This window comes from Lepidochelys olivacea (assembly GCF_965140295.1).
Source record: "Lepidochelys olivacea isolate rLepOli2 genome assembly, chromosome: 14".
In the NCBI taxonomy this organism is placed as follows: domain Eukaryota; kingdom Metazoa; phylum Chordata; order Testudines; family Cheloniidae; genus Lepidochelys; species Lepidochelys olivacea.
The window spans coordinates 29582465-29602838 of NC_140424.1; the positions used below are offsets into that span (position 1 = coordinate 29582465).

The following is a 20374-nucleotide window of genomic DNA, read 5'->3' on the forward strand; positions in this document are numbered from 1 at the left end:
CCAGTAGTGGATCCAGTCCCAGAGAAATTTACAAATTTACTGGAGATTCAACAAGAAGAAAGTCAAGGAAAGTGTGGGCTCCTTAGTGAATGAGGGAGGCAACCTGGTGACAGAGGATGTGGAAAAAGCTGATGTACTCAATGCTTTTTTTGCTTCTGTCTTCATGAACAAGATCAGCTCCCAGACTACTGCACTGGGCAGCGCAGCATGGGGAGGAGGTGACCAGCCCTCTGTGGAGAAAGAAGTGGTTCAGGACTATTTAGAAAAGCTGGACGAGCACAAGTCCCTGGGGCCGGGTGCGCTGCTTTAGCATCCGAGGGTGCTAAAGGAGTTGGCGGATGTGATTGCAGAGCCATTGGCCATTATCTTTGAAAACTCATGGTGATCCAGGAAGGTCCCGGATAACTGGAAAAAGGAGAATATAGTGCCCATCTTTAAAAAAGGGAAGAAGGAGGATCCGGGGAACTACAGGCTAGTCAGCCTCACCTCAGTCCCTGGAAAAATCATGGAGCAGGTCCTCAAGGAATCAATTCTGAAGCACTTAGAGGAGAGGAAAGTGATCCAGAACAGTCAGCATGGATTCACCAAGGGCAAGACATGCCTGACTAACCTAATTGCCTTCTATGACAAGATAACTGGCTCTGTGAATGAGGAGAAAGCAGTGGACATGTTATTCCTTGACTTTAGCAAAGCTTTTGATATGGTCTCCCACAGTATTCTTGCCAGCAAGTTAAAGAAGCCTGGGCTGGATGAATGGACTAGAAGGTGGATAGAAAGTTGGCTAGATCATCAGGCTCAACGGGTAATGATCAATGGCTCCATGTCTAGTTAGCAGCCGGTATCAACTGGAGTGCCCCAAAGTTCGGTCCTCGGGCCAGTTTTGTTCAATACCTTCATTAATGATCTGGAGGATGGTGTGGATTGCACCCTCAGCAAGTTTGCGGATGACACTAAACTGGGAGGAGTGGTAGATATACTGGAGGGTAGGATTAGGATACAGAGGGGCCTAGACAAATTAGGGGATTGGGCCAAAAGAAGTCTGAGGAGGGTCAACAAGGACAAGTGCAGAGTCCTGCACTTAGGACAGAAGAATCCCATACACTGCTACAGACTAGGGACTGTGTGGTGAGGCAGCAGTTCTGCAGAAAAGGACCTAGAGGTTACAATGGACGAGAAGCTGGATAATAGTCAGCAGTGTGCCCTTGTTGCCAAGAAGGCCAATGGCATTTTGGGCTATATTAGTAGGAGCATTGCCAGCAGATCGAGGGACGTGATCGTTCCCCCTATTCGGCATTGGTGAGGCCTCATCTGGAGTACTATGTCCAGTTTTGGGCCCCACACTACGAGAATGATGTGGAATAATTGGAGAGTCCAGCAGAAGCCAACAAAAATGATCAGGGGGCTGGGGCACATGACTTATGAGGAGAGTCTGAGGGAACTGGGATTATTTAGTCTGCGGAAGAGAAGAATGAAGGGGGATTTGATAGCTGCTTTCAACTACCTGAAAGGGGGTTCCAAAGAGGATGGATCTAGACTGTTCTCAGTGGTAGCTGATGACACAACAAGGAGTAATGGTCTCAAGTTGCAGTGAGGGAGGTTTAGGTTGGATATTAGGAAAAACTTTTTCACTAGGAGGTGGTGAAGCACTGGAATGCGTTACCTAGGGAGGTGGTGGAATCTCCTTCCTTAGTTGTTTTTAAGTTCAGGCTTGACAAAGCCCTGGCTGGGATGATTTAGTTGGTGATTAATCCTGCTTTGAGCAGGGGGTTGGACTAGATGACCTCCTGAGGTCCCTTCGAACCCTGATATTCTATGATTCTATGTGTGCCAAAATACATCTTTCCCTGTGCATTAATTTCTCTTTTATAACACCTATAGATAACCACAAAAAGATCACTGCAAAATAAACTTCTGCAGTAACTGGACTGTACCTTAGGTGTTTAACGGTAGTCACAAATGCCTTATTTTCTATGTATTGGGAAATATCTCTGCAGCATCATTTGGGGAATTAGCCTCACAATACAGGGTGTGTTTGGGAATGTAAAGGGAGCTAAAAGCTTAGGGCATTGATCACACTATGAGCCAAAGGAATTTCTCTATTGCTTTTCCTATTTCTTTATCCACCTGCCACAATAAACATGCCTGTCTTGCAATGTATAACATTTCTTTAACCAACACGGGGCTATTATCTTGAGCAGGGGAGAAGAGAGGGCACCAAGAAGCATGGGAAAGCAAGTTGGTGGCACGTTTGGCCAATGGTGGGATTTGATACTTCAGGGAAATAAACCTTTCACACAGCTTAGTCTGAAGTGTCAAAGCCACCCTGAGCACACTGGGGGTAGGGATGTGGGAAGCAGGTCAGGCAGTGAGCGCTCATAGCTCCCATTCGCCCAACAGGGCAACACTCACCCTATACCTGGAAGAAAGTTGTTTAAATGTGCCTGTACAATTCTATTGCAATACAGTGCATAATGCTGAGTGTTGGAGCTCTGCACTACAGCAGTTCCAGTCTGGGTCTCCTGGGTTCTGGGGACATCTCCAGCACCTGTGTCCCTGGCCCAGACACACCAGAGATGTGTGTCTTTCTGAGTGAATCTCCTCCTGGGTGACATTTGACAGAAACGGTCCTCATTGCTAGATCAAAGGCAACAGGAGGAATTTGGTGACAAGCCAAACATTCAGTCAGTCTTGCAGTAATAACATCACGAAGAATAAATTAGTGCTATGGGGAACCCCCTTCCCCACAAAATTAGAAAAATAATTGTATGTTACAATATCATAATAAAAACACACAAAGTATTATACTGGGAAACACTGCGAGATGTATCAGAGGGGTGGCTGTGTTAGTCTGGATCTGTAAAAGTGGCAAAGAGTCCTGTGGCACCTTATAGACTAACAGACATATTGGAGCATAAGCTTTCGTGGGTGAATACCCACTTCATCGGATGCATGTAGAGATGTAATTGCTTAAGTTTTTATATAATTTAATATTAATTAATCTTAATAATTATATTGTTCATGATGATTTACCATTAAGAACATAAAGTAGCTAAATGACAGCCATCTGCACACTATTAAACCACATAAATGATGGAGCATTCAAGCAATAAGAGTCAGCAAAACAGCTTTTTAAAATAAAAAATTAAAAGGAGTGAAACTGCATTCACAGTGAATTACAGGAAAGAGAGTCCAGTTCAGGCAATCAGAACAGCAGACAAATCCAGTTAGTGAACTGCTGTGAGTCTGTATGTATCTGCATGTTACAGCTCCTCAACTGACAAGGAATGTATTAAACACCAAAAACACATATGGAAATTATGAATTGTTTAGCATGGGTGTGTAAAATATTTCACTGAATCGGATCTCATTTGGCAGCTCAGTGTATCATCTCAAATGGAGAAGATCTGCCCTGTCAAGGCATTGGGCTGAACTTTGCCTTTAATATCACAGCCCTGGGGAGGGGGAGCTGAAAACATCTTCTCCTTAACCCCAGTTCCTGTCCCTGATTTTACCTACCTGCCCCACGCCTGCCCCCTGCACACGCCGTGCCCATCCCGCCCCTCTGATTCCCCCGCCCCAGTTGGAAGCAGAGTCTGGTGGTAGCAAGGGCAGAGTGAGGGCAGAGGCTTCAGCAGCTGTTACTGCTCCGCAGCTCCGGGGCTGAGCTTCCCGGGTCAGACGCTGCCGCCGCCTCCATCGTGAGCCGGGAGCCCGGGCTGAGCCGCTGCCGCTGCCCAGCGGGGTGTGTGCGGGGAGAGCCCTTCCCCAGCGCCCCTCGGGGCCCAGCCGCGGGGACTTTCTCCGGGGGCTGGAACCAGCCCCGGGCTCTGCCGACACCAGCCCGAGCCGGAGCCTGCAGGTGAGGGGAGAGACCCGGGGGAAGGGCTGGGGCCGGGCAGGAAAGTGACTCTGCACCAGCGGCCTCGGCGGGGGGTCTGCGAGTCCCGGAGCTGCTGCCTCCCCCTCCCCGGCTCTGCCCCCCTGAGCGCCGGCAGGAGCCGAGCCAGCGCCGGGAGAGCGACCGGGCCGGGCCAGGGACCGAGTCTCCCAGCCCGAGGGGAGGGGAGGGGGCAGGAGGGAGACAGGGGCAGTCAGTGGGGAGCGAGGTTCGCGGCTCCCTGCCCAGCCCCATTCCCTGCAGCACCCCGGGCGGGTTGACTGTCCTGGGGAGAAGGGGAGGAGCAGGGAGAGGAAAAGCCAGTTCCTGCCTCTGCCTGGTCCCCGCGCTGCTGGGGGGATGTGCAGCGGCTCCTCGGATTCTGCTCTTTCATGGCAGCTGGAGCTCACAGTGATCCTGACAGTGTCGCTGCACAATTTCAGTCTAAAGGGACTTTTCAGTTGCTTATAAAATTCTCAAATTTTGTAGACGGACCTCGGATCTGATACCGTCTGGCCGTGACTGTCTTGTCTTTACGGTAGGTCATGTGGTTGTAGCTGTGCCAGTCCCAGGAAGCTAGAGAGACAAGGTGGGTGAGCTAATATGTTTTATTGGACCAATACATACATACCAATATACACAGAAGTTGGTCCACTAAAAGATATTACCTCAGCTAGGTAGCATAGCTAAGAGCTTTAGGGTAGACAGTCTCTGCCCTGGATGAATTTATGGATGAATGTTCGAAGGGAATCCACGTCTCCCGCCAGGAACACACACTGCCCTGACACACCTTGTCCACACTAGAGAATTAGGTTGGTTTAAAAATCCACACCACTGAGTGACATGGCTAAAATTACCTATGTCCCCATGTAGACAGCACTAGGTAAAAGGAAGAATTTTTCTGACCTACCTACCACCACTTGGGCAGGCGGGTTACCTGTGCCGACAAGAGACCCCCTTCTGCTGGCACAGGTAGTGTCCGCACTGACGTGCTGCAGCAGTGCTGGTCCAGCAATGCAGCCGTGCTGCTACAGCCATTTAAGGGTGTGCCAAGCCTTCTGTGTTGGCGACATAATTTCAGGGTAAAGGGACTTTTTCCGTTGCTTTTAACATGCTCACAGTTATTGGATGGACCTCAGGTCTGATCCAGTCTGGCAAATCCCATGTTCCTCTTTAGGGTGGAAAGTCTCCATCCAGGGGTGAGTACTTTAGAAAGTTGGGGGAAAACCATGTAGTTTATAGCTGAGAAAGAGCTGGTGGGGAAAAGTACACATATTACTATTAAAATATCAATTTCTGAGCAATTCTAATTGTAAATCTAATGCCTTGGGCTGCAGATTTGATAGAGAGAGAATTCCTAGTTCAAACAGTCTCCTCTCTGCAGCCTGGTTGATTTCTGAGTCCAAGTGTACATATCCCCCACACAGGCTGAGTTTTTCCCATTCAGGAAAATTAGTTTAAATACTTAAGATCCAATCTTGCAAGTTTTTTACACACATTTATGTCTTTGAGCATCTGAGTGCTCCTGTTGCCTTCATTTAACGTCTATTACTGTGAGGGTTTAAAATTGTCTCTGTGGATTTAGTCCTGGTGGGAGGGGCTGGGTCTGTGCTGTAGTTAAGTCACCATGGCGAAGAATTTTACGCACTGGAGCTTAAAGTTGATTTTCTCAGTCCATATTCAGGCAGCTAAATAGGAGGCCCGATGATCAGCTGTGCTGGCCACTCAACCCCAAATTTGGAGGCTCAGCATTTTTGAAATTCAGGCCACTTAGTGAGAGACCTGAATATGGATTTAGGAGCCTAGCTTTAGGTTGCTCTTTTTGAAAATCTTGGCTAAAGCATCACCTCAGAATGGCAGAGGCTAGAACATCTGTCTCCAGGGGAAGGGACAGGGATGAACTGGGATGTGAAATTGTCTAGAGCCCCTGAAACTGCCCCAATCACCCTTCTCACCCTGCCAGGCTGCAGAATAACGTCTATGTTTCACTACAGATCATCCCATCCCCTTAAGAGACAGGGAAGGGAAATGGCTGCAGTGGAGCTGGTGACGTTCGAGGAGGTGGCTGTGTATTTCTCCGAGGAGGAATGGGCTCTGCTGGACCCGGGCCAGAGAGCCCTTTACAGGGACGTCATGCAGGAGAATTATGAGACTGTGACCTCACTGGGTAAGGAATCCTGTCCCCTTGGGTACTAGAGGCTGGTGGTCTCTAAAGCATCTGGGTCTGATTCTGTGCAGGGTTCTTCATTGGTCCCCCAGATTTCAGAGGGATCAGTCCCTGAAACCCCCGCAACACATGTGTGAGAGTCTCTCTCCTCTGCACTCCTTACATGGAATAGGAGTTTCACCGACATAATGACAGTGCTGTTCTCCCCATAACCAAGGCTGTCAAGTGGGACAAGCTCACTTTCTCCCACCATTCCCAGGGCAGGTTACACCTCTGGGACCTCTGTCCCATTCTTTTTTTAATGCTTGTAATTTAACTCTGTCATTGCATATTTCTCTTTTTAAGATCTCACTCAGTTCCTTCCAAATTTCAACTGTGTCAGCAATAAAACAGCGATTTCCCTGCATTTTGTTCAAGGCTACAGAAATAGGTTTCAGGGCACTCAGCCTGTGTTCAACATTTCTCTTAAGCCCCAGGTTGAGAACTTTGGCTGTGACAGTGCCATCTATTTTTTCACAATTTTGTTCACAAACTGTCATCAGATTAGGCCAGTTCTTGATCTAGTGCTCAAAACAGTCCACTGCTGAGTTCTATTGCACGTCTTGCGGGAGAGTTAGCTTGGGTCCTCCCACTTTTTTCCGAGCAGCTGCTGCAAAGTGGTTGTTACAGAAGTATTTTGCAATTTCAACAACATTCATCTTTATTTCTGGAACACTGAAGTCTTTGGCTAGGAGGTGCATCAAATGAGCACTGCAACCATATGTTATTAGCTTGGGACTCTCTTCTAAATAATTTCTTTTCATCTTGGATACATTTGCAGCATTGTCTGAGACCAAGCTGTGTGCTAGACATTTGAATTTTTTTTCACAGTTTGTTACAGCTTTTACTACTACTACTTGTAAGTATTCTGCTGTGTGTGTATTTCCTGATGTATCAATTGTTTCTGCAAGGAAGCCATTCCCTTCTTCTGTTGTCACACAAGCACACACAACAGGATCATCGTGGACATTGCTCCACCCATCAAGACTCAGGTTAACAATATCACCCTCTAGACCTTTTGCACACTGCTCAATTTCTTTTTCATACACTTTATCCAGCAATTTGCCTGCGACATGTGCTCTGTTGGGTGGATTGTATCCTGGTCTTAATGGCTGAACCATGTTAATGAAGTGTGGGTTCTCAATCATACAGAAAGGAGAGTTTGTTGCATAAACAAACCGGGCAATTTTTTCATCAGTTATCTCTTTTTGTAATCTGCTGGTTCTTATCACAAGCCTATCTAGGGTTGTTTCTGGATGATGGAGACTTTTTTTCTTTTTGCTACAGGTGATATATTGTGACTCTGTGACATACATGATGTGACTGAAACACTATCATTGGCAGATAATTCTGAAACTATAGAAAATGATGGTGATCTTGAAGGTGGATAGTTTTCAGAATCCTGTATGTTGGGGATTGGATTCTCCTAAACAAAATAAGTCAATCAGTTATTTAATTATTATTACCATACTGCTCATTTAGTATTACTCATTGCATTCACTGACACTCAGTACTACTTTAAAGGTGAAATTGTAAAAGGAGGAACTGCCTATTTCAGCTATTTATTTTTTATCACAACTGCATCTAAAATGATAGTATCATAGAGTAATAACTATATTTTTTGCTCAAACATGAGAATTCAAGAATAGTCCAGAAGGAAGACAGGCAGTCCTTAAGAAGGAGGTATGAAATAAAAAACTTTACCAGCCTGAAGACCCTGCATGTTCAGACATGTTCCTTTCATCATCTTCAGTGCGGCTTCCTCCAAAGAAGGAATACTTCTCATGATGTTGTTTCATTTTTGCAACCAGGCCTTGCATTTCTTTGCTGCACTGTTTACATTTTGCATGCTTGCCTGTCTTACCCACAAGTAGAGGAACTTCATTAAAATATTCCCAAACTGGGTCTCTCTTATGGCCTACTGCCATTATAGGTTTTCCCTTGTAGTGAGAGAATGGTATGGTATATGTCAAATCAATGAAGGCTACACTCAGAAAGACCTCAAGACTTCTGGAATATGCTGCTCAAGCAGTTTCACTTTTGTTTCTACTGCTTGTCCCTCCCTTCTCACATTTATCTCCAGACTCCTTCTCCTTGTCCAGATCTATTCTGCCCCCAACAATCTTCTATTCGCAGAACTTTTTGAAACTTTTCACTTTTAGAGAGAGGTAAGGGATCGAGTCTGTGTACACACATGTGCAGAGGGACAATAGGGTTGAGGTCTGTTATTTCTCACCTCTAATATTTATTTATTTAAAACATTTTTGCTGTTAACAAGCATGTTATCTCTGGACACCAAAATCCACAGTTTGAGAACTGCAAAACTAAGCATCCCTGATGGTATCTTCTAGATTGAGCAGTGAGTCCCATAGGGTAGATAGAAAGATTAACCTAAATAATCTATACAGAAGCCCCTGGAGCCCCATAAAATTGGGTCCCTAATCCATGAACTATTGGAACTCATTTACAAAACTTTTCTTAAATATTAAATGAGTATATTGTCTCATACTATAGAATTAGAATTTATAATCCCTATTGCACGATGAGATATCTTAGTTTTAATTAAGATAGGCTATTTCCTCAAAAAGCATTTTATCAAAAAAATCCTATTTAAATAAAAAAAAAAATCCAATTTTAGATTTTTTTTTAAAAAAATCATTGATTTTTATCCACCCTGTTTGCCAGATAATTGTAGTTTTGTGAAATGGCCCTTCTAAAGCACAAATTATGTATATCTTGTTGATCTGGACTTCATTCTGTTTGATATTTGCAAATGCAATCTGGGCATTGCTGAGAGCTGTATTGTCATGTAATGTCCATGCTAAACTGGAGCATTACCTCTGGCTTAAGTCTGCATTTGTAACAACCAAAGATCTGCATAAAGTGCACTGCAAAAGATATAGAATTCTCCAGTAGTGCCAAAAGGGTAGTGAACTCTTAGCCTTAGCATCTTACTTTTTTGAAATTTTTCTGTGGCATGATTTAGGCTATTTGCCTCAGAATAATTGCAAAGCAGAAGACATTAATGAGCCTGATCCAGAAACATTTTTTCTTTTTCTTGTCTCCAGGTGATGGGTGAAATTGTTACACTGTGGTAATTTTTGCAGTGTTGAAGGAAATGGGCACGTTTAGTCTAGACAAGAGAAGACAATGGGGACAAATGATAACAGATCTCCAATATGTAAAAGGCTGTTATAAAGAGAACGGTGATAACGTGTACTGCATGACCACCAAGGGTAGGATAAGAAGGAACCGGTTTAGTGTGCTGCAAGGGAGATTTCAGTTAAATATTATGAAAAACTTTCTAACTTTAAACATAGTTGAGCATTGGAACAGGTTACATAGGGAAGTTGTGTACAGTTACTCCTCACTTAAAGTCGTCCCGGTTAACGTTGTTTTGTTGTTTCGTTGCTGATCAATTAGGGATGCTTGTTTAAAGTTGTGCAATGCTCCCTTATAACGTTGTTTGGCAGCCGCCTGCTTTGTCCACTGCTTGCAGGAAGAGCAGCCCATTGCAGCTAGCTGGTGGGGACTTTGAACCAGGGTGGATCAGAGGCCCCCTATCAGCTCCCCACTCCCCTAAGTTCCCTGTGCAGCAGCCGCCCAGCAGGCTATCAATTGCCGGTGTGGTGTAGTAAATTGCTCTGCATAGGAATGTGCCGCCTACGGTGTACTGAGCATGCTCAGTACATCTGCTGAAGCCACTGCCCTTCACCCTGCCCTTATTAGCCGTAAGATTCTGTGGACTGCTTTTGACAGGGGTTAAAAAGTGGCAAAAAGGGAGAATCAGAGGAGGGGGTTGGCCAGGGTCTGAGCAGGGGGTGGAAATTTACTGGTCAAGGGGGTCAAGCAGCTGGAGGCAGCATTAGGAGAGGGGCTAAATGGCAAAATCAGGGATGGGGGGGGGAAAGGCAGAGTTAAGCCCAGGGGTGAGGCACTGGCAGAGGGTGTCAGAGGGCAAAACCCGGCAGGGGCAGAGGGGGTAACAGTGGGACTGAGACACCAGTGCTTGGCAAAATAGTTTGTTGCAAATTGCTACAGATAGCAGTCTCACATACCTATGATGTGAGAAACTGCTATCTGTAGGAATTAGCCTCACACATATATAGCAGTGTTACGGGTAGCACATCCCTACACACTGCAGTTTCTTACATGCATGTGTGTGTGAAAATGCTATCTGTAGGATTGTACTACCTGCAGCAGCGACAGGTCTTACTTTTGCTAAAAAAGGCCATCTGATGTAGCTAATTCAAGCAGTCTCACATGTAAAACCAACCTGATAGCTTTCTTTAACAGTGTAACAAGCCTTGTGGATGGGGGGAAGTGATCAACATGGTCTATCTTGCCTTTAGTAAGGCTTTTGATACTGTCTTCCATGACCTTCTCATAAACAAACTATGGAAATGCAACCTCGATCAAGCTAAAATAAGATGGGTGCAAAACTGGTTGGGAAACAGTTCCAACAGAGTAGTTATCAGTGATTCACAGTCAGGCTGGAAGGGCATAACAAGTGGGGTTCTGCAGGGATCAGGTCTGGATATGTTTCTATTCAAAATCTTAATCAATGATTGAGATAATGGCATGGAGAGTACACTTATAAAGTTTGTGAATGATAAGCTGGGAGGGGTTGCAAGTGCTTGGGAGGATAGGATGAAAATGCAAAATGATCTGGACAAATTGGCGAAATAGTCTGAAGTAAATAGGATGCAATTCAAAAAGGAGAAATGCAAAGTACTCCATTTAGGAAGAAACAATCAGCTGCATGCATACAAAATGGGAAATGACTTCCTGGGAAGGAGTACTGTGGAAAGGGATCATAGTGGACCACAAGCCGAATATGAGTGAACAGTGTAACACTGCTGGAAAAAAAGCGAACATCATTCTGGGATGTATTAGCAGGAATGTTGTGAACAAGACACATGAAAATGAACACATGTTCTCTGTATGTATATATATCTTCTTACTATATGTTCCATTCTATGCATCTGATGAAGTGGGCTGTAGCCCATGAAAGCTTATACTCAAATAAATGTGTTAGTCTCTAAGGTGCCACAAGTACTCCTGTTCTTTTTTTAAAGGCAATGTACCTAGAGTGCGGTCAGTGTACTTAAAGGGGCAATGCGCATCTCTCTCTCTCCCTGTGTGTGTCTCTGTCTCTGTCTGCCATGCGGTTTCCCCTCCCTCCATTCGTGCTGCCTTGTAGAGTGTGAGGCTACATTAACATCAATGTGTTAGCCCTTGAGGGCTCAGCCGAATGTTAGTTCATCATTTAGCAGTAAGGCATTCCCTGGGAAATATCCTACCTTCTTCCACCCTCTAATTTCACCACCTTAACCAAGCTTCACAATCATCATTGCTGTGTACAGTATTAAATAGTTTGTTTTAAACTTATACTGTGTGTGTGTGTGTGTGTATATATATAGTTTTTTTTGTGTGGTGGAAAAATTTTCCCCCTGGAACCTAACCCCCCCATTTACATTAATTCTTATGGGGAAATTGGATTCACTTAACATCGTTTTGCTTAAAGTCGCATTTTTCAGGAACATAACTACAACATTAAGCAAGGAGTTACTGTAATCCCCATCATTGGGGGTTTTTAAGAATAGGTTAGTCAGGGATGGCCTAACTATACTTAATCGTTCCTCAGCACAGGGATGGGCCAGATGACCTGCTGAGATTCCTTTCAGCCCTATGTTTCTATGATTCTGTTTCAATGATTCTATGACTTGCCCTGAAGCAATCGCTATTTTTTAGTTTTCTGATAAGTTCCTCTTTATCTGTCAAGATGAGAGCTACTGTAGAACTCCCGTGTGTTGAATGCAGCATGTTTTGAATTAGGACATTTTCATCTCCAGTTTTTAGATATTCCAAGAAGAGTTTATAGAGTAAGAGTCTTAAGGAGCTCAGTATAATTAACTAAGCAAAGAGAAGGCTGAGTGTTGACTTGATCATAGTCTACAAGTACCAAATGGGGAAGAGCAGAGGTCTCATCAACCTAGCAAACAAAGGCAAAATGAGAGCCTATGGTGGGAAGCCAAAGCTCGACATATTCAGTCTAGACATAAAGCACAAATGCGTAACAGTGATTTGAATTAACCATTAGAATGACTTACCCAGAAACATGGTGGATTTTCCATCTATAGACATCTTTAAATCAAAACTGGACATCTTTCTAAAAAAATGTAAAAATGTTAAAGAATTCCAAAAATATGTCATTCTAAAAGTTCAACCACAAAATATGGGCTTGCTTGTAATAGGGTTTGACTTAGATTAATAATCAACAAGATGTCAGACAGCCACATTCATTTGGTTTATTAAGTAAAGACAGATCAGCACAAATACAGAAAGGCAAAGGTTAACATAAATCCCCTTCTGTGGACAGCTTCACAGCTTATCCTCTTCTAAACTGGTTACAATTTTGTGGATTTTTATACCCTACATGTTTACAACTATTCTAATTGATTGTCATATTTCTTCTCAGCTACAAACCCCACAATTTTACATCTTGCAGGCAGACACTGTCTCCAGTCAGATCACTGTCTTCTACTTTTTCCCTTCTTTTATACAAAAGAAGCAATGGTCACAGCAGTTTAACTATAAGTAATTTTCCATATTATCTTAACATAGCACATGCTATTACAATACTTAATTATATGATTTGTGGTTTACCCATATGCCCTTTGCATTTGGAACTTCCTATGTAGCTGCAAAAATAGGCTATACTCTAGATATAATTCCATTAGCAATACAAAGTTCTTCTGGTAGTAATTTTCCATTATTTCTCTTCACAGAACTATACAAAACTTTATGAGAGTATGACTTATATGCTAACATGATAAAGAAATAGCTGATTGAGTTTCTCTGGCCTGTGTCATGCAGGAGGTCAGACTAGATGAACATAATTGTCCCTTACAAGAGAGGTAGCCGTGTTAGTCTGTATCCACAAAAACAACACGGAGTCTGGTGGCACCTTAAAACTAACAGATTTATTTGGGCATAAGCTTTCATGGATAAAACCCCCACTTCCTCAGATGCATGGAATGAAAATGTGGACTCCTTGTTGTTATAATTGTCCCTTGGCCCTCAGATGCCTGATCCTATGTCTACCCAGGTATGTTGTTAGTCTTGTCTCTGGACTCAGGCACCAGTTACAAAAAAAAAAAAAAAAAAAATCCTATTCAGCAAAGTCCTAAGCATGCACTTAACTCCCATTAAAGTGAATGGGACTCAAGCATCAAGAATAAGTTCTTTGCTCAGTGGTGTACCTGGGATCCTATGCAAATGAGCTCTGTGAGATTTATTGGGAGGGAGCGTCTTCCGCATTTGAACCCAGGTGAGAGGAGAATGACTTCTCTAGATCTGTCCTCTCTGGGTCTGTGGTGTATGAAGCAGGCTGAGGGGGTGAGGAGAGCCAGCCCAAGGCTTGTGGTTTCAGCAAGCTGGGTGTCTGTGGGGGCAAAGCAAGACTCACGGAAGAACCAAATGACTATTGATTACTATGGGGATGGACCCTAGTGCTAGTCCATCATCACCTCATGAGAGGAGGCTCTTTACTCTCTGCATGCCACTGGGGGCAGGTGTCTAGTAATCTTCTTTCCATGGCCTGGGCGGTGTTTCCTCTGTTTATTTCATCACTGCTTGTATCAGGGCACTCCCTAGAGGCCCAAGTAAAGGATCACAGCCCCGGTGAGATGGGTGCTGCATGAGCACATAGTGAGAGACTATTCCCTCCTCCCCCAGAGAGCTCCTAGTCTAAGTAATATCTTCCATTTCTGGCTCGTGCCATAGATGGAATGGCATATGTAGGTGTGGGAGCTGGGAATTCGCAGTGATGGAGACTTAGGGCTGGTTTACACTACAGCTTAAGTCGATGTAATTTACATTGCTCAGGGATGTGAAAAACATACACTCCCACTGGAGCAACGTAAGTTACATCAACCTAAGTGCTGTCCAAACCAGTGCTACATCTCTTGCTGACATAGAGAGGCGGAGTAATTAGGCCAATGGGAGAGCGCTCACCTGTCGGTATAATGTGTCTTCACTAGGCATGCTACACTGGCACAGCTGCGCCGATGGAGCATTCTAGTGTAGACTAGCCCTAGGTTGAAAACCAGACACCTAGAGAGTGTAGCAATTCTGCTCATCCACCCAGGGGCACCAGATAGGGCCATTTCCCAGGCAGACTGGATGAAGTCTTGCTCCAAACAAGAGGATCATTTGCAATTTATAGCCCAGATTCTGTATGTGGTGGGGGAAAGAGGAAGGGGCCTCTCTGAGTGGGTGACTCAGATTCTGGGTCTGGGAGTAGTAATAGCAGTGACTGTAACAAACAAGAACAATGCTTGTTTCTTTGCCCCCAAGCAGGATTTCCAATTTCCAAACCTGTTGTGATCTCCTGGCTGGAACGAGGGGAGGAGTCATGGGTCTCTGATATCAAAGGGTACAAAGAAAGGGAGAGCCCAAGAGATGCCCACACAGGTGAGTAATTGGCTAAAATGATTCAGTTTTTATATCCTCTTGGCAGCCATTACTCATGGGTTTTCAACAAACTTGTTTGCCCAAGTAACCATGTAACTCATCCCCTCATCCATATCTGGATGTGAGGAGGAGGCAGAATTGGTCCCCTCCTGTCTCTACTCTGGGGAAGGATCTGGAAGGGATTCCTCTCAGCAATTTTCTATCCCCACAGCAGCTACTTTGGTTTGTTTACCCTTTTGCCATGCTTCTTTTTGAGGTTTCCTTTGCCCCTAGGCACAGGGACTGACTCCTGTCTGGATTCTCTCTCTATCCCAGCAGCTAATGGGACGGTGAGTGAGAATAAGGAGAAGAATCCTCAGCCAGAGGAACTGCATGGAGTGCTGTTGGAAAGAGCCGAAGAGGACGTTTCCCAGAGTCCTGAGCAGGGAGAAGCCCATGAGAGCCAGCACAGGCCAGAGACACAGCAGGGAATCCAGCCAGGGGAGAGATGGGATAAATTGATTCATCGGAGCAGAAAGGCGAAGAAAATAAAAGAAACTGTTCCGCAGAGAATCCCTGCTGGAGAGAGACCCAACACATGCGGTGACTGTGGGAAAAACTTCTGTTGGAGATTAGACCTGATTAGACACCAAAGAACCCACACGGGAGAAAAACCCTATAACTGCCCTGACTGCGAGAGAAGCTTCAGACGGAGCTCAACCCTTATTGAACATCAGAGAATCCACAGTGGAGAGAAGCCTTATAAGTGCCCTGACTGTGAGAAAAGCTTTCGTTGGAGCTCAAACCTCACTACACATCAGAGATTCCATACAGGAGAGAGACCCTATAAGTGTCCTGAATGTAAGAAAAGCTTCTGTTGCAGCTCAGACCTCACAAAACACCAGAGAACCCACAGTGGAGAGAAGCCCCATAAGTGCCCCAACTGCGAGAAAAGCTTCAGAAGCAAGTCAGAACTCACTCAGCACCAGAGAACCCATACGGGAGAGAGACCCTACAGATGCACTGTATGTGGGAAAAGCTTCCCTCAAAGCTCACAGCTTCTGCTACACCACAGAATCCACACGGGAGAGAGACCCTATAACTGCCCCAACTGCGGGAAAAGCTTCAGTTGGAAATCAAACCTTATTAATCACCAGAGAATCCACACGGGGGAGAGACCCTATAATTGTTACGACTGTGGGAAATGCTTCAATCAGAGCTCAAACCTTAACAAACACCAGAGAATCCACAGAGGACAAAAGCACTAGAAGTGTCATACTAGTGATGGGCCAAGTGAATAACACCTTTGCTGGTTCCCATCAATCTGAGAGGGTCAGGCCAGGCTGGACTGGCCGTCTAACAAGGACATGCAACAGTTATTAAAGCAGAGAATGAAACCACCTTCTTGGAACAGAGCCATGCGGAGCAAGAGACTGAGATAAGATTCACACATTGTGATGGGGTTTGATTACAACTTCTCAAGAAGTTCTGAACATCCTCTGATCGGCTCTTACAGTTTAGTTTGGAGCTAGTAACCTAGAACCATCTTTATTTTATAAGCTGCAAATTGTTTATTCCTGATAGTGTCTTAAGTGGAGGGGAGGGTGTCTTAAGCCCGCCCCTGTCATGGAGAAAGATGCCTATGTTCAGTCTGCAGGGAGACACCAATCTCCGCTTACCATTCACAAACCAGGAATGACAGGCACTCCTCTGGCTATGGGGCCACATTCAGTAGGAGTGTTCAGAGGCTGCCTAACTCCACTCAAAACAACCTGACTGGGGGAAGAGGAGGCTTTATCTCATAACCTTTAGCGCAGTGGTTAGGGCACTTACCAGAGGGGAGAGACCCAGTTCAAGTCTGCCTGATCAGAAGAAGGGCTTTGCAACCTCTGTGGTGAGTGCCCAGGTACTGAGCTATGGGATATACCGATGGGTGGGTGGTGCCTCTCAGTCTACCCTGTGGAAGCTGTTCCACTGTGCAAAAATACTAAAAGACTCATTGGGCCAAAGAGACTGAAAACGATGTTATAGGACACCCTCCAGCAAGGTGGGAGACCCAGAGTCCAGTCCCTTGCTCCAATGATGCTTTCAGAATCTATTCACAGGGCACTGTCCTGTGAGATAGTCGATTCCTATTCAAATCCCTTCTCATCAGGCAGAGGAGGGGACACTTCAAGTGTGTGTGTCGGGGGGGTATCGTCTCCCACATCCTTTTCAAGCACCCTAACCACTGGGATGAAAATTAGGAGGGAGGGCCATCTCCTTTCACCCTCCCCCATCCTCCCAGCTATTTTGTGTGGAGCTAGGCAGCCTCTGAACATGCCTGCCAGATTGAGCCTCTGGCTACCTTCCCCTCACCTGTGAATTGCGCTGAGGCTTAGGGGAGAGGCTAGGGCTTGGGTGCCTAGGGTGAGGCAGCCGCATGCACATCCAGAAGCAGGAACACAGGCATCTAGCGCAGGGGTTCTCAAACTGCGGGTTGGGACCCCTCAGGGGGTCGTGCGGTTATTACATGGGGGGTCACGAGCTGTCAGCCTCCGCACCAAATCCCGCTTTGCCTCCAGCATTTACAATGGTGTTAAATATATTAAAAAGTGTTTTCAATGTATAAGGGGGGTTGCACTGAGAGGCTTGCTATGTCAAAGGGGTCACCAGTGCAAAAGTCTGAGAACCACTGATCTAGAGGATTTTTACTGCAAAAACGTAGGTGCCGAGTGAGGTTAAGAGCCTACAGGGACAGATGGCACCTGAGTGGGAGTGCTGTTATCACAGGGGTGCCTAGAAAGGTGCCTAAGAACCTTTGAATCTCCCCCGCCACCTTACTTAGTACAATGCATACATACAGATGAAGAGATGGGCTCAGTTAGATTGTCAATGTGATGTCCTGACTTGGCTCTGGGCACTGAGCAGGACAATGATTTATTTGTGACTTTCTTGCTTTGAACCAAAAAGTTTGGGTTGGTCCTGCTTTGAGCATGGGATTGGACTAGATGACCTCCTGAGTTCTCTTCCAACTCTAATCTTCTATGATTCTGGAAGAATGGGGTGGATCTGAGTCCCAGGGTATGAAAATGGGCATTTGTGGAGCTGGGGCCTCCAAGAAAGTCTCTTATGGGTCTGTTTTACACAGTATAAACTATCAAGTGTGATTACACTGGGGTTCTGTTTTTTATTCCTATTAGTTCCCATCAACTCATAGATCTGGAAGGTTTAACTAGATGTCTGAGTTACTATTACCAGTAGCGTTACACACTTCTTCTGTCATGGATCTGCCGTTCCCCATTTTGAGACCTGTATCCTTTACAAAGTCCTCTATGACTACATTCCACAGAATTCATAATTAATCTGATTACATGTAGAATCCAGGTTCACTAAATACACTGTAGTTCCACTGTTATTAACTTCTTATTTCATTTTTCTGATGCAGGCATTTAGCACAAAAATATAAAAAAAACACTTTAGACTCAGGACAATGAAAATACATAGAAATTAATTCCCTGGAATGTAATAATAGCTGATCAACCTTTGTGGACATTAATGGTGTTGTGATTCCTTCTGTGGTGCCTAAACGTCTGATTTTGACCGCTGAGTATGCAATTTTCATACGCTTTTCCTTAAAAGTGATACTATTACGATTTAATGAAATAGCTCACACTTGAATCATGTATTCTTGCATTTAAACATAAGCAAGGCCTGATTTTAGGCCAAGTTACCTACAGTTGAACCCTGAAATGAGTTAAATGGTTTTATTACCCTCTTTCCTGAATCCAGAGTTAACAGACTTTTCTAACAATATAAAAGTTGTCTTATGACCTTGAAGAGGAGTGTATAGCTTTAAGAGAAGGAATAAACAAAGGCGTTTCTATGTCCCTACATGTTCTAGACCCTAAACAAGTGACCTGTCCTCCTCTCCCATCTGTTGTTGTAGATTTATATGTAACATATTAAATAAGCCTAAGTGGCTCATGACCATGAGTGCAGACTGTCAGAAATCAGGCAGACACCTGGAGCTGGAGCTGTGTCCCTATAATTAGGGTTCACCAAGCCAGAAACAAATGTGAACTCCTGCATCACGATACCAGTCTTGCCATGGACTCACAGACACTCCCATCAGTGCCTCCTGTTTGTCTTGCCACCCAGGCAGTGATGAGTGATAAATGGTCACTTATACCAAAGATCACAAAATATTCAGGTTGCTTCCAGACCCAAGAGCCCAGTCACTTACCCCAGATCAATTGGTACCCTAGATCTTACACGAAAGACAATGTCTGTAGCCAGTCCTGTAATAAATTATCTATCTAAAGGTTTATTAACTAGGGAAAAGAAATGAGAGTTATTGACAGGTTAAAGCAAGCGAACACATAGAGACAAATGAGTTACCATCTGAATCCTAAGTGACAGTGTCTGTCAATTCAAAGTATCTTTCAGGGCAAACCCAGGAGATAACCCCTAGGGATCTCTGGCTTCAGTTTGGTTTCTCTGGCCCTGTGAGAGGTCAAACGCAAAGAAAGGAAAAATCTTCATATCAACTATTTTTATTTCCCTCTTCTAGCATTCAAAGCTCTGGGACAAGGCTTCTGCACATACTTCTCCATGAGTGGATGGGACAATTAACAAAGTCTTTGTATTATAATGGCCTATTTAAATTTTGATAGTTCTCCTGGATGGGCTGGGTGGATTATTTCCACAACTGGGTTCACAAGTTCAGAGCAAACATTTTCAAAGTTATAAGCAAAACTTACATATTTCCTTATAGCCTGGAATACGAATATTACAAGTGAGATTAATGCATACAGCAATTTACAAGCATTTCATAGAGTCTAAACACTAAATACATTCTTACAAGACTAATACCTACTTTGAGCAAAACTAACATACAGATGAACTGGACTGGTTTCCAGCGCTGAGTTTGTCAGTTCTTAGCTAATGCTTGCAGCCTTGGCAAGAGCTGGCATCTGGTCTGTAACTAAAACTGATTTAGTGCTGCTTTAAACTGTGTGCTTGCACTGCAAATAACTGCCACTTATTGTTCATGCCTTGTGTGTATCGTGCAGAGCTCACTTCACGTACCTTACTAATTTACTGCTTAAATGAGCCACCCTTCAATCTTTGGTTTGAAGAATACATAACTAAAACTCATCTGTACTTATTGTGTTATCATAGCTTTGAGGAAATTCATTGTTTGATGGTTAATTTTGTTTTGTTGTCCTGTGTCAATTTAATTCATAACATTAAGTGCTTTTGAGAATTAGCAACTATAATCACTATTTAGCTCTGACGTGTGTCTTACCCTCACCCCTGCAGCTGTGCTGTCTTTGCATGTGTGAATGAGAATTACCTGCTAAGAGAAGCATTCTTAGAACTCTCCCCCTTGTAATAGTACACTGCGTGAGTGAGAAAAGCTATCTTCTGACTTCAAAATCTGACGTAAATCTTTATTTGTGTGTTCTAAACTTTAGAATAATTTTATGCTAGTCATGTTGTGTTTTTAACTAGAGAGTATTTAATGTGTTAATACCTGACACCTCACACTAGCCTCATTCCAATCTTGGTGAAAGAATTACTATTTTACCATTGTCTATTTTAAATACCAAAAGCCAGGTACTTTGTGATAGTACTTTTTCTATATTTGAACATTAGTGTTGTCCCATTGGTATACATAATTACCTTTAATAATCAATCTTTGTCTTATGCCAATTAATTCAAACACCAGGATCTCCCTGCAACACAATGTCTACCTATCAACTCTCTAAGAACACTACCTCAACCAAAGTACAGTAACTCCTTGCTTAATGTTGTAGTTGTGGTCCTGAAAAATGCTACTTTAAGCAAAG

General features: G+C 44.1%; 1 protein-coding gene across 6 annotated transcripts; it reads left to right on the forward strand.

Moving 5' to 3' along the window:
• Window positions 1-3583: 3583 nt before the first annotated feature.
• On the forward strand, window positions 3584-20032 carry LOC311531245 (uncharacterized protein). Of its 6 annotated transcripts, XM_084648499.1 has the most exons (5): window positions 3584-3859; window positions 4367-4415; window positions 5872-6044; window positions 14445-14561; window positions 14877-20032. In XM_084648499.1, exons 3-5 carry the CDS (start codon window positions 5906-5908, stop codon window positions 15806-15808), a joined length of 1188 nt encoding a protein of 395 aa, XP_084504625.1. In that variant the 5' UTR covers window positions 3584-3859; window positions 4367-4415; window positions 5872-5905; the 3' UTR covers window positions 15809-20032. The 6 variants fall into 6 exon arrangements, with proteins under 6 accessions (XP_084504625.1, XP_084504621.1, XP_084504624.1 ...); XM_084648495.1 differs by having other exon boundaries at window positions 4367-6044; XM_084648498.1 differs by having other exon boundaries at window positions 4367-6044; window positions 14880-20032.
• Window positions 20033-20374: the final 342 nt, after the last annotated feature.